Here is a 14,279-nt window from a genome sequence, read left to right as displayed (position 1 = left end):
CCACCCCCAATTTAGATGCAAATTGTCGGGATATCTAGAGTTGCTCTTTTAAATAGCCCACCCACAGAATCATTCCAGTTCATTGGAATGGTGTTGAGATTTTGCACTTTGCTGGATGATAGACAATCGATGTGGTCACTTCGGAAGTGACCTTCCTATTCTTGCCGGGAGCTGGGGTGGGGGTTAGAGGCAGGAATTGGGGCCCATGGTTTGGAAAGAAAGAAGCAACGGTTTGCATTTTTAATTTTTTTAGGGTGTATTGATAATCCTGGCTCTTCAAATTGTTTGAAATTATAGGTCAGACTTTTATTGGGAAACAAGTTCAAATTGTAGACTTGCTAAGTGTGGGGGTTGGACTAGAAGACCTCCAAGGTCCCTTCCAACTCTTTTACAAGAATAAGTTGATATGGAAGAAACTCTAGGAACGGGGGTGAACACCATAAAAGATATTTTCTTCTTGGACATGAAGTGTCTACTTTGAGGACCTTCCATTGTTGGTCATCACCACCGTGTTCAATGTGTTGGTCCCTCTGAACGTTGATCCTGGGAAACCCAAACCTGGCATCTGAGCAGCCATGCCGAAGTCCTTTCTGATAAAACGTCGTAACTCGGCACAGCTAAGAAGACGGAACTGGGGTGAACTCTCTGACCAGCTCAGGGGAGATTTATACGTCCCAGGTAGGTGAAGCTCTTGAATGGCATCTTTCCGGGCAGTGACTATTATGGTCATGTTGGCTGGGGATCACGGGAATGAGGGACTCCCACATCTGGAGGGCGCCCAGATGGGAAAGAACTGCCACGGGAGAGAGGGAGAGGCACAAGAGACAAAGTGATCCCACTCTCTGGCTGTCAGGTTTCCATCTCTCTCTTCCTAGCATATTCCTGGAGATGGCCGAGTCCCCCACAGGTAGTCCTTGACTTACCACCACAACGGAGCCCAAAGGTTCCACCAAGTCAGACATTTTTTCAGTGTGTTGCGCCCCATTTTACGAGCTTCCTTGCTGCATTTGTTAAGTGAATCACTGCAGTTGATAAGTGAGTGACATGGTTGTTAAGCCTGGCTAGCTTCCCCCATTGATTTTGCTTGTCAGAAGGTTGCAGAAGGGGATCACAGCAACCGTCAGAAATATGAAGCAGTTGTCAAGCATCCAAATTCTGATCACATGATCACGGGGATGCCGCAAAGATTGTAACCGATAAACAGTCCTAAGCCACTTTTTTCGGCGCCATTGTAACTTCGGTCACTAAACGACCTGTGGTCATTTCAGCACTTCCTGTACTTGCAAAAGTCACTAAAAATAGTATCCTTGTTGCTTGTCTTGATCTCTGAAGAGACCAGAGTTGCCCTCGCCAACCCCGCACTGCTCAGCATCAGCAGCAAGTGGGACGGAGGAGATGCCCGCCGCCTTCCCCAAAGCCCGCTCTATTCGCACCCCCCTGCCGCGGAGAAGCCGCCTCCGTGCAACCAGGTAAGGGGCAGTTTGGGATAACCCCCCCACACACACTCCCCCAGGAAAACTGGATTCGGGACCTCAGCATTCTGAACAAGCCGGCTTGGCCTGATGGGGGGATGGGTTGGGTTTTTATTGTTCTTAATATTTGTATTTACTGTTTTTACCTTGGGCATTATGTTTAATTCCTTTTAACTTTTGTATTTTTGTATTTTTATACATTTGCCCTGTTCACCGCCCTGAGTCCTTCGAGAGAATGGCGGTATATAAATAAAATTATTATTATTATTATTAATCTTCATAACCAAGGCTGAGAGTCTTGAGACTGCCTGCGTTTGATTTTGCCTTCTTTTCCCCTTTCCCAAATTGATTTTGGTAATTACATTATCTTTTTATCCTGGTTGCCCAGAATTCTTTTGGTAGATGGGGGGATATTTGGAGAGGGAGGGGGAGGTTGTCCCCCCATCTACCACACTACCTCCCTCCCTCCCTTCATTATTCCTTCCTTCCTTCCACTATTCATTCCCCCCTTCCTCCCTCAGGGCAGGGGTCTCCCCACCCAGGCAGACTTCCAGTGCTCCGTCTGCAGCAAACGCTTCCCGCTGCAGCGCATGCTGAACCGCCACCGCAAGAGCCACAGCCCTGTCAAGAAGCACCCGTGCAGCTACTGCAGCAAAGGCTTCAACGACAGCTTTGACCTCAAGAGGCACCTGAGGACGCACACAGGTGAGGGCCGGCAGGCAAGGGGAAGCAGGGAGGGAAAGGGATTCATCTCTGCTACAGCAAGTCCTCAACTTACAACCGTTCATTTAGCCATCGTCCCAAGTTACAGGGGCACTAGAAAAAGTGGTTCGTAACTGGGGCTCACCCTTAGGATTGTGGCCGATCCACAACCGGGAGCACAATTTCCATTGCTAAGCAAGGCCGTTGTTAAGTGAGCTGTGCCTGACTTCACAACTTTTTTTGACTATCGTTGTTAAGCGAATCACTGCAGTTAAGTGGTCATTCACTTTGCTTGTCGGAAGTTGGTGGGGAAGGTCGTAAATGGCAATCATGTGACCTTACGACACTTCAACCGTCAGAAATCCACGCCGGTTGCCAAAGGCCCAAATTTGGACCATGCGACTTTGGGGAAGGCTGTTATCGGTTGTAAAAGCGAGTCATAAGCCCCTTTCTTCAGTGCCGTTATAATTTTGAACGGTCAGTAAACGAACGGTCAAGTCGAGGACCTTTGCCAACTCCCTGTCTGGCTGCCTGCAGGCATCCGCCCATACCGCTGCTGCCTCTGCGGCGACAAGGGCTTCACACAGCGCTGCTCTCTGGAGTCGCACCTGAGGAAGATCCACCGCCTCCCCCAGACCTACGGCTACCGGGAGCGCCGGGCCAAACTCTTTGTCTGCGAGGGGTGCGGCTTCACCTGCAGCACCAGCGACGGATACCACAGGCACACCTGCCAGGGGCCTCCGCCCGTGCCTCCCTGGGAGACAACAACTTCCCCAAACCGGGGGCAGCTGGTTTTCGGGGTCAGTTGCACCTTCTGCCGAGACAGAAGCCTAAATCAGAAACAATATCACTCTGCTGAGGCCCCCCACGCACGAGGCTGGAGTCTTCTGTAAAAAATAAATCATTTATTAGAGCAAAGGACAATTCAGACAAGCTGAACGGATAAATAGCGGAGAATCGCAGGGGGGAAGTCATCTGTGGCCGGGAGACAGGAAGAGGCCTGGCAGGGTTTCATTCTGTCCAACGGTGACCACAGTGGGGGGCTGTGCAGACATAGTAGAGGCGCATGGCATCCTGGGAAAGAAACGGGGGGGGGGGAAAGGCAGACATGATTTTGTGATTCCAGCCGTCACTTCTGGCAGACGGTCCCTTGGGAAAGCAGAGAAGCAAAGGGCCTCTCCAGATCTCCAGCGGGCTCCTAAATCAACTCTTTCTGACCTGGTGTTCTCTAGACGAGTTGGGGTTCAGCCCTTTCACCCACAAGGGTCCCAGAGGGGGAGGTTGAAGCTGAAACCCCCAGGAAGGGCCTCATTAGCAAAACCTGAAAATCTGCATTCCCAAAACCTGGAAAGTTTGGTCTACAGGTTAAGGCACCAGGTGAGTTCTAGTCTCACCTTAGTGTGAAAGCTGGCTGGCTGACTTTGGACAAATCACCAGAAGACAGTAAGCTCTAGTCCTGCTTTAGGCATGAAAGCCAGTTGGGTGACCCTGGGCCAATCATCAGGAAGTTGGGAGTTCTAGTCCCCCATGAAAGCTGGCTGGGTGATCGGGCCAGTCCCTCTTTCTCTCGGGCGCAACCCACCTCACGGGATTCTTCTTGTGGGGGAAATAGGAGGAAGGTGTATGGGATATGTTTGCCAGCTTGAGCTATTTGTAAAGATGATAAAAGCAAGGAAACAAATAAACATCTCTGTTCAGAGCCCAGGCTGAACGCTTTTCACTCCTATAATATCAACTGGAAACACAGTCAGACTCCTGGGCAGGCCATGCTGGGCTCCAAAGACATCCAGGCTTGTGACTACAAGCCACCTTTGGGCAGCAAAGGCCTATCATCCCTCAGGGCATTTCAGAGGGATGTCACCCTAAGGTGATCTACCTAACCACTCACCTACCCCACGTTCCAAAGCCATTTCCTCACCTCAGCCCTCGCGCTGTGAGACTGGAAAAAGACGGCTTCTTTGTGGCCACACCTGGAAGGCAAAGCCAGGCATCAAACATGGTAAGAGAAATTGTGCACAATGTGGCTGGCAGAATTCTTTCCAGCCACTTTACTAAGTGCACATGCACAGACAACTCAGGCAGGCTACAACCCACTGCAGTGGGTCTCCTGGCCAGGAGGGCTGGGGACTGAACTGCATTATAACTTACTCTCCAGCCCCACCTATTTCTGCTGGCCTCTCTTCTCCAGAGTCCAGCCTATTTCCAAATCTGATTTTTTTTCTGCCAGAGATTTTTAACCACACTCCAAATTTGGTCCTTTGTGCTGGTTGCAAAGCTTTTTTTTCTTTTCTTTTCTTTTTTTTTTGAGGCTCGGGCAGAGAGACAAGACAGGGTCGTGGCCCCTTAGCCTGGCTCCTTCCCACCATCTCTTTAGAATAGGGATCCCCAACTCCCGGTCCGTGGACCAGTACCGGTCCACGACATTCCAGCAACCAGTCTGCACAAACAAGGAAAGACCCATCCACAGGATGCAGGCAGCACACAAAACCACACACCCTCCAGTCCACAGAAAAACGTCTCTCCATGTAACCAGTCCCTGGGGCCCAAAAGATTGGGATACAAAATAAGGATAAAATCTCCTTGAAAGCGTCCAAATTCTGCTCACTTTCAAGTTTTAGAACAGTGTTTCTCGATCTTGGCAACTTTAAGAAGTGTGGGTTTCATTTCCCAGAATTCCCCAGCCAGCCTGGTTATTTAAGCTAAAGCAACAAGTACTCACTTCTGACAGGGGTGATCCTCAGTCCGGGGCAAAGTGGGATCCTGAGAGACATCAGCGATGATCTGTGTTAATTCGCTAAAAACAAAAGGTTAGATTTATTTATTTAACCTGGGTGGTTTGGTTCACAACAAAATCAATCCAAGAATAGCAAATACAATCAGTTCCCAACTTACAGCCACAGTTCAGCCCAAAATTTCTACTGCTAAGAAGGCAGCTGTTAAGTGAAATTTGCCCCATTTTACGACTTCCCTTGCCATAGTACTTAAGTGAATCTCCGCAGTTTTTAAGTGAGTCACACGGTTGTTAAGTGAATCTGGCTTCCCCATTGACTTTGCTTGTCAGAAGGTCGCAAAAGGGGATCACGTGACATCAGGACACTGCAACTGTCATACTGTCATAAATAGGAGCCAGTTGCCAAGGATCTGAATTTTGATCATGTGACTGTGCAGATGCTGCAACGGTCATAAATGTGAAAAACAGTCACTTTTTTCAGTACTTTTAGAACCACTAAAGGAATGGTTCTAAGTTTAAAAGTACCTGTACTATAAAATAAATATAAAAACACATAGCAGCCAGGCACAACTTAATCCATCGCCCATGCAATCAGAAACGGGCTCTTGCCCACCAGCAAGGTCCCAGGCTCAACCACAAAGCCAATCTCAGAGGAAGATGCTCCAAAGGGCGGGTGCCACCATAGGTAAGGGTCTCCTTCCAGGCCTTGCCAACCCACACTTCTTAGATGAGGGTACCCACCACATGCCCTCTGTACCCGATCATATAGCAGGAGTACCAACAACTGGGCAGAAACAGTCCCAGTGTTAAGCCGCAAAAGGTTTTGAGGATAACGCCCAGCAAGCTGGGTAAGGCCCAGTCTCACCACTTACAAGACTAGACCAAAGCCTATGGGGGTAGCCCACCAGTCCCCCTCAATTTGAGGTGGCAGGGAGGGGCTCCTCCCCAAACTTGCCCCCAAGTGAGCCATCTTTTTTCGTGGTCCTCAGGGACTTACTCCACTTCGTGGGTGATCTTGTTGACATAGATGCAGCTGTTGTCAGCTTCCTGCTGGTAGTCGCAGTTCCGGCACTGGAGAGAGAAAGGAGGAGGAAGAGAGTAGGGGGAAAAGGTAAGACCTGGATGTCCCCCTCCCCACAAAGTGTCTGGGACGGAGGGCCAGGCAGGGTTGATGGCACTTTGGAGGCCTTGGGTCCAAACACTTCCATGGAGAAATGAGTAAGTCAGACTCCCACGCTCTGCAGCAGGAGGGCAGGAGCCCACGCACCAGCCTGCTTTAAGGTCCAGAATAGCATTTCTCAATATGGGCCATTTTCAGATGTCTGGACATTGACTCCCAGAATTCCCCAGCCAGCCTGGGGAATTCTGGGAGTTACAGTTCACCGATCTTCAGATTCATTGGAATTCTGGCTGGGGAATACTGGGAACCTAAAAGTGGCCAGGTTTGAGAAAGGGGTCCAGGCAAAGTGTCTCAGACTGGGGCTAGAGGGGCTGAGACACCCAATTTTCAGGCCCATCCCAGGTTTTCAGGGAAACTGGATTTCCATCTCGCCTTGCCCTTCCAATGGCTTCTAACACATCCAGCCCCTTCCGTTTCTGAGGGCCTCTCAACCTTGGCACTGAAAATTCTGAGCTCCCAGAATCCCCCAGCGAGCCAGCACGTGCCCCCACAGAGCGGAGCATACTGGGAGATCAAATCCTCCCGTGCAGGCCCCCTCCCACTTACCGCGTAGAGCAGGATCCGGTTCTCCTTGTCCTCCTTCGGGTACAGCATGTTGTTGCTGGGCGAGAGGGAGCAAAAGACAGTGAGGCTTTTCTAAAAACAGGCCCGGATAGCGCGACGGGGAGGGGAGGATGGGAGATACGGTTCAACGGCTCGCGGAGAAACTGGGGCGGACTACCGCTCCCATGCTGACGAGTCCGGGCCCTTCCCCACCCTCCGCCCGCTCACCATTCCTGGCAGAAGCGGATTCCCACGAAGCCCGGCTCGTAGGCCCCTTCCGACTCCATGGCAACCGCGCCGAGCGGTCTCCGGCACCTCTGCGCACGCGCCTACGGCGAACACGCCTGCGCAGTCTAGACTCGAGGTACGGCACCGCTTCGACTACGGGAGACCTCGAGGGTCGTGATTCTCCGAAGACGAACGGCTCAGAAGGAGGCGAGACAGGCGGGATCCGGAGGGATGACGTCACCAGGACAGTTATGTTCTCAGCTCGTTGACATCATCTCTGGACGTCCCGTCCGCGTGACGTCATTCACGAAGTGCCCAAGGTGGAGGTCGTCATTGGCAATGGAAAAACCTATCTCCCTTGAAAGACCCATAAAGCTGGGCAAGGCGGGAGGAGAGGAGGCGGCTGTAGGAGCTGAAGAGCAGGACAAGAAGCAACGGATGGAAACTAGTCAAGGAGAGAAGCAACCTGGAACTAAGGAGAAACTTCCTGACAGTTAGAAAAATTAACCAGTGGAACAACCTGCCTCCAGAAGCTGTGAATGCTCTAACACTGGAAGTTTTTAAGAAGAGACTGGACAGCTATTTGCCTGAAATGGTATAGGGTTTCCTGCCTGAGCAGGGGGTTAGACTAGATGACCTCCAAGGTCCCTTCCAAATTATTTATTTATTAAATAATAATAATAATAATAATAATAATAATAATAATAATAATAATAATAATAATAATAATAATAATAATTATTATTATTATTATTATTATTATTATTATTATTATTATTATTATTATTATATCTCCCTTGGAGACCTATAATGCTGGGCAAAGTGGAAGGAGAAGAGGAGGAAGAAGGACTCAGAGTTGGCTGGGAAATTCTGGGAGTTGAAATCCGTCACCTCTCCAAGTGGCAAAGTTTGAGAAACGCTGGTCTGGGAGATCTGCTGATGAGCAGACTGTCTGAAGAAGATGGGGGACATGGTGTTCCTTCAGGAAGAATGGAATGGAATGGAATAGAATAATAGAATAGAATAGAATAGAATAGAATAGAATAGAATAGAATAGAATAACAAACAAGAATACAATAGAATAACAAATAAGAATAGAATAGAATATAGAATAGAATAGAAACAGGGACTGCTGACCTCCTGTGGCCAGATAAATCCATGGCATCTTTTTCCTAAGGTACAGCAGAAAAGGTTACTGGATAGAGAGATATAAAGAGAAATCAAAAATAATTTTATGAAAAGTGAAAAAATAATTTCTGAATACACCAAAACCCCAAATCCTTACAAAAGATGATCCCCGGTGACTTTAGCGAAGACCAGAAGCACAAGGTGCCCAACAGGTCCAAGCTCCTCACTGCAGGATTACAAATATAGTTGAAAGTAGTTCCAAACACTTTATTGTTTAACACAAGCATCACATCTTCTAAGCATAACCCAGCTGCAACAGTTTGTACAATTCAAAACATAAAACAGTCCTAAAAATAAAGTACATAAAAATATCCAATATTTTAAGGTTAAAAAGTCACATTTTAATCATTGTAAAAGTTACAAAAGTAATGATACAATACCATGATGAAAGTTACAAAAGCAATGATACAATACCATGATGGGTTAAATAGTTCACTAATTTAAAATGACATTTTTGATAAAAAGGTGAGCTGTAAAAGAAACAACAGTTGTCATCAAAAGATTTCTCTCAGAAGAAAGAAAACGCAACTTCAGTGTTGAAATACATGAATATCACAACAGTTATCTCTTGGTGAAGAGATGCTGATAAGAACAGATACATAAAGGATACATAAAAACAGACAAAAGATAAAATATCTTGTGTACCATAAGCATTACAACTACTTAACAACAGTAAATCAGGAGTAAAACTCAGCTTTATTACAAAAATACATGTCAAACAGAATGTTACCAAGTCTGAATCCCATTTAGAGATATTTCAGAAACAAAAAATGTGTGTGACAGAAGAAATCAAAATTATTGAGGTGACAGCCACATATTGTGTGTCACAATATTTTACTTACACATTTTAAACAACAGCCAAGGATAAAATTATTTCCAGGCGGAAAAATAGAAATCTTTTATGAATCACTGGCCACACACTGGTCATTTAAAAGGGCCATTGAGGTGTGCTTTCTGGTTCTAAGAACCATTGCCACAGCTAAATTTACGCCAGGCAGAAAACTATAAAATCTATCATCGATCAACAGCCACACCTAGGATTAAAAAGGGCCATTGAGGTTTTCTTTCTGGTTCTAAGAACCATTGCCATGGCTAAATTTACACCCCACAGAAAACTATAAAATCTATTATAAATCACCGGCACACCTACCATTAAAAAAGGCCAGTGAGATGTTTTCTGGTTCTAAGAACCAACATCATGCCTAAATTAAGCCAGGCAAGAAATCGACTTAGGGTTTCAATGGCCACATCTAGAATTAAAAAGGGCCACACAGATTTATTTTCCAGTTTGAGGACCTAATGTCACACCATAGGAAAAAATCTAGTTATTAATTTATAGAGAAGGCAATACCTCATAACAAAGTTCGACAACAGATTTACTTTTGGTTCTAAGAGATCGGGCTGCTACTGACATTATTTCTGAGGGCATGATAGTGGGAGGGAAGCGATCCAAAAGGATTCCCTTCCAGTTTGAGACTCAGCTGGGGATCCTCAGGGACTGGGAGAGGCTTCCAACCGGGGGCTGTTGACTCCTCCAGTGTGGTTTGCCCTGGCTGCTCACTCAGGGACCAAAATGGTCTCCCGCCCAGTGTGAGTCCCACAGAGTGTCTGCTCAGGGACCGAACGAATCTGGGAGCCGACTGGCCACCTTCTCATTCAGGGTGAGCGTCCCAGAGTGCTAACTCAGGGACTGAAAGACGCCCCTCTGGAGCGGAATGGGATGCTTATCCACGGACCCGTGGCCATGCCTTCTTCGCCCCCTGCCACTCACCTCAGCCCATTTACAGGAAGCTTTCCTCCACCGCTGCCCTCCCCCAGCCAGCCACCACCACCAATGGGCCCCTGGCCCTCTGCCCTTTGGCCCGCCAATTCAACCGACACTCTTTGTCCCGAGCCGTTGGCTGCAGGGATAAGTAGCCCCTAGCCAATCGGGCAGCAGGCCAAAGCCACGGTGCTGCGGGGGCAGCGTGCGATGGGGAATCGCAGGGCCTGTGGGCTGAGGCTGCTCCCCAGGTTTTGGGGCCATGCAGCTCACTCGCCAGGACCAGAGGCAGGGGGAGTGTTGGAAGGGGTCACAGCCGCTGGGGACATTGGGGGGGACAGTCAGGCAAGAGTGTGTTGGGGGGACCAGGGACAGAGTGGCGGGCGTCTTCAGGGGGTTTCATAAAGACACATTGGCTCGCAACTGAAACAAAAGAGGGGAGGAGAGGGTGACGGGGGTGACAGCGGGCTGGGGGCGCACACAGGCAAACAACAAGGCCAGTGTGGCTTTTCCCCGTGCTTCCCTCCCAAGACGGTCGCAGTTCCAGTAGCCCCCCAGCCCTTGCACATTGTCCCACTTCCCTCCCAAGACGGTCGCAGTTCCAGTAGCCCCCCAGCCCTTGCACATTGCCCCACTTCCCTCCCAAGACGGTCGCAGTTCTAGTAGCACCCCAGCCCTTGCACATTGCCCCACTTCCCTCCCAAGACGGTTGCAGTTCCAGCCCCCCAGCCCTTGCACATTGCCCCACTTCCCTCCCAAGACGGTCGCAGTTCCAGCCTCCCAGCCCTTGCACATTGCCCCACTTCCCTCCCAAGATGGTCGCAGTTCCAGCCTCCCAGTCCTTGCACATTGCACCACTTCCCTCCCAAAACGGTTGCAGTTCCAGCCACCCAGTCCTTGCACATTGCCCCACTTCCCTCCAAAGACGGTCGCAGTTCCAGCCTCCCAGCCCTTGCACATTGCCCCACTTCCCTCCCAAGACGGTCGCAGTTCCAGCCTCCCAGCCCTTGCACATTGCCCCACTTCCCTCCCAAGACGGTCGAAGTTCCAGCCTCCCAACCCTTGCACATTGCCCCACTTCCCTCCCAAGATGGTTACAGTTCCAGCCACCCAGCCCTTGCACATTGCCCGCGCTTCCCTCCCAAGACAGTCGCAGTTCCAGCCATCCAGCCCTTGCACATTGCCCGCGCTTCTCTCCCAAGCGGGTGCAGTTACAGCCACCCAGCCCTTGCACATTGCCCCACTTCCCTCCCAAGACAGTCGCAGTTGCAGCAGCTATGCTGGCCTTGCTGTTCACCTGTGTGCACCCCCAGCCTGCCGCCGCCCCCCGGGACCAGCCTTGTTCCTTCTCCCCACTTTCGTTTGAGTTGCGAGCCAGTGTGTCTTTGGGAAGCCCCCTTGAGGTGCCCGCAATCCCCCACTGCACACTGCCCCCGCAGCACCACAGCTTCAGCCTGCCGCCCGATTGGCTGGAGACTATTTATCCCTGCAGCCAACGGCTCGGGATAAAGAGTGTCAGTTGAATTGGTGGGCCAAAGGGCAGAGGGCCAGGGGCCCATTGGTGGTGGTGGCTGCCTGGGGGAGGGCAGCAGTGGAGGAAAGTTTCCTGTAAATGGGCTGAGGTGAATGGCAGGGGGCGAAGGAGGCATGGCCATGGGTCCGTGGATAAGCATCCCATTCCACTCCTGAGGGGGGTCTTTCAGTCCCTGAGTTAGCACTCTGGGATGCTCACCCTGAATGAGAGGGCGGCCAGTCGGCTCCCAGGCTCATTCGGTCCCTGAGCAGACACTCTGTGGGACTCACACTGGGAGGGAGACCCTTTTGGTCCCTGAGTGAGCAGCCAGGGCGAACCACACTGGAGGAGTCAACAGCCCCCGGTTGGAAGCCTCTCCCAGTCCCTGAGGATCTCCAGCTGAGTCTCAAACTGGAAGGGAATCCTTTTGGATCGCTTCCCTCCCACCATCATGCCCTCAGAAATAATGTCAGTAGCCACCAGATCTCTTAGAACCAAAAGTCTCTTATAGTTTCAGCGATTCTTCTAAAAGTCAGTTGTGAGCTTTCTTGATGGATATCATATTCATTCTTGCGTTCCATTCCTCCTTCTTCCATCGACTCTGCAGGGTGATGACTCACTCTTCTGTCTTCTAAGGTGTACAGAGTACAAGCCTTTGAGATAAAAAAAAGTAACATTACTTCAGCTGCCATTGGACATTTACTCCTAACAATGCACAGTACACACTGCTTATTACTACCTCAATTTCAGCTGTTACTTACCTAGGAGGGAACATCAAGTAGTGGAAGACCATCCACCTCCTTCCATATCCCAAAACTTTGAAGAATATGAGACTCGCCTAAACTTACCTCACAGCCGAAGGATAACAGGGCTTGAGCTGGAGACACTTTCATGCTCTCTTCTTTCTTCCTTTGGTTTAATTTTTTCCTCTGCTGTGCCCAGCTAGCCTTCCCTCTTTAGAGGAATCTTTGGCAGCAGGTGTGCCATTGTTCCTCCCCTGAACCTCAAAGACTCAAAAACTACAATATCTTCTATAGATCAACGGACAGACCTAGCATTAAAAAAGGGCCATTGAGGTTTTTTTCCTGGTTCTAGGAACCATTGCCACGGCTAAATTTACGCCAGGCAGAAAACTATAAAATCTATAATCCATCAACAGCCACGCCTAGGATGAAAAAAGGCCATTGATGTTGTTTTTTGGTTCTAATAACCAATGCCATGGCTAAATTTACAGCAGACAAGAATAGTATAAAACCTATGATCTAAAGGTCAGTTGGAGGAGCCTTGGTGGAGCAGTGGGCTAATGCCTCCTTAAGTAACACCAGCTGCCTGCAATTAGTGCAGGTTTGAGTCCCACCAGGCTCAAGGTTGACTCAGCCTTCCATCCTTCCGAGGTAGGTAAAATGAGGACCCAGATTGTTGGGGGCAATAAGCTGACTTTGTGATAATGCCGCTTGGGGGGGGGGGGCGAAAGCCCTAATAAGCAGGCATATACATAGAATGAAGGCTATTGCTAAGCACATTCATTTGTGCTTCTTAGATTGTAAGCCACCCTGAGTCTTCGGAGAAGGGCGGGATATAAATGGGATTAAAAAAAAAAAAAGTTGTGATTAACCTGGTGAAGTAGCATTCTTGATGGAGATCATACTCATTCTTGCATTCCATTCCTCCTTCTTCCATCGATGATGCAGGCTGATGACTCAGTCTTCTGTCTTCTAAGGTGGTGCAGAGTACATGTCTTTGAGATAAAAAAACCCCTAACATTACTTCAGTTGCCATTGGAGTTTTACTCCTAAGCATGCACAGTACCCACTGCTTACTATTACCTCAGACACAGGTGCTATACTTACTTATCTAGGCATAAGGGACCATCAAGTAGTGGAAGACCATCCACCTCCTTCCATATCCTAAAAGTTTAAAGAATACGAGACTCGCCTAAACTTACCTCACAGCGTAGGAGGCCACATCACAGCCAAAGGCTAACAGGTCTTGAGCTGGAGACATTTTCATGCTCTCTTCTTTCTTCTTTTGCTTTTATTTCTTCTTCAGTCGTGCCCAGCAAGTCTTGTCTCTTTCGAGGAACCTTTGGCAGCAGGTGTGCAATTCTTCCTCCGCTCAGTCTGCAAAGCTAGAAAACCCTAACCTCTCTTATAGATCAACAGCCACAGCTAACATTAAAAAGGGCCGTTGAGGTTTTATTTCGGGTTCTAAAAACCATCGCCATGGCAAGAAAACTATACCGCAATCAAGGAACGGTCAAAGAAGCTAACAACGTATAGTGCAACAAAGAACCACCAAGACTATTTTCAACAACACTGAAAGAAGCCAAACATAAACTGACAGCAAACCAGACTCCCTTCTACTAGCACTGACGATGTTCCCTAGTTTGCTAATGAAACGTCTACAAGAAAACCACCAAGCTCAGAGAGCACCAAGGACACCTCATTTGAACTGTGAGCACTACATAGTCTCCTTTCTTCATTGCAATAAATACCATCATCACGTTTACTTTCGTTTCTAAGAATTAAACCATCTGTCTTACTGTTGATGTCTTCTTCTTCGTCTACAGGTCAGCTTGGATTCATGCCTTTGAGATAAAAAATCAATGTTACTTCAGCTGCCACTGGAGTTTTACTCCTAAGAATGCACAGTAAACACTGCTTACTATAACCTCAGAGACAGGTGTTATACTTACTTATCTAGGCAAAAGGGACCATCAAGTAGTGGAAGACCATCCACCTCCCTCCATATCGCAAAACTTTGAAGAATACGAGACTCGGCTAAACTTACCTCACAGTGTAGGAGGCCACATCACAGCCGGAGGCTAACAGGGCTTGAGCTGGAGACATTTTCATGCTCTCTTCTTTCTTCTTTTGCTTTTGTTTCTTCCTCTGCTGTGTCCAGCTAGCCTTCCCTGTTTTGAGGAATCTTTGGCAGCAGGTGTGCCATTGTTCCTCCCC

The 14,279-nt window shown here is 48.7% G+C and overlaps 2 protein-coding genes across 4 annotated transcripts; one reads left to right on the top strand and one right to left on the bottom strand.

Moving 5' to 3' along the window:
* Window positions 1-90: 90 nt before the first annotated feature.
* On the top strand, window positions 91-3,130 carry OVOL3 (ovo like zinc finger 3). 2 transcript variants are annotated; one of them, XM_083369990.1, is made up of 4 exons: window positions 91-678; window positions 1,333-1,469; window positions 2,015-2,177; window positions 2,712-3,130. In XM_083369990.1, exons 1-4 carry the CDS (start codon window positions 576-578, stop codon window positions 3,065-3,067), a joined length of 759 nt encoding a protein of 252 aa, XP_083226116.1. In that variant the 5' UTR covers window positions 91-575; the 3' UTR covers window positions 3,068-3,130. The 2 variants fall into 2 exon arrangements, with proteins under 2 accessions (XP_083226116.1, XP_083226115.1); XM_083369989.1 differs by having other exon boundaries at window positions 1,994-2,177.
* Window positions 3,067-6,967, bottom strand: POLR2I (RNA polymerase II subunit I). 2 transcript variants are annotated; one of them, XM_083369991.1, is made up of 6 exons: window positions 6,857-6,967; window positions 6,632-6,686; window positions 5,903-5,976; window positions 4,894-4,968; window positions 4,093-4,144; window positions 3,067-3,248 (listed from the first exon to the last, which is right to left on the bottom strand). In XM_083369991.1, exons 1-6 carry the CDS (start codon window positions 6,913-6,915, stop codon window positions 3,186-3,188), a joined length of 378 nt encoding a protein of 125 aa, XP_083226117.1. In that variant the 5' UTR covers window positions 6,916-6,967; the 3' UTR covers window positions 3,067-3,185. The 2 variants fall into 2 exon arrangements, with proteins under 2 accessions (XP_083226117.1, XP_083226118.1); XM_083369992.1 differs by having other exon boundaries at window positions 3,114-3,248; window positions 4,063-4,144.
* Window positions 6,968-14,279: the final 7,312 nt, after the last annotated feature.

This window comes from Vipera ursinii (genome assembly GCF_947247035.1).
Source record: "Vipera ursinii genome assembly, chromosome: 9".
Taxonomy (NCBI): Eukaryota; Metazoa; Chordata; class Lepidosauria; order Squamata; family Viperidae; genus Vipera; species Vipera ursinii.
This window is presented reverse-complemented; position numbering and strand designations above follow the sequence as displayed.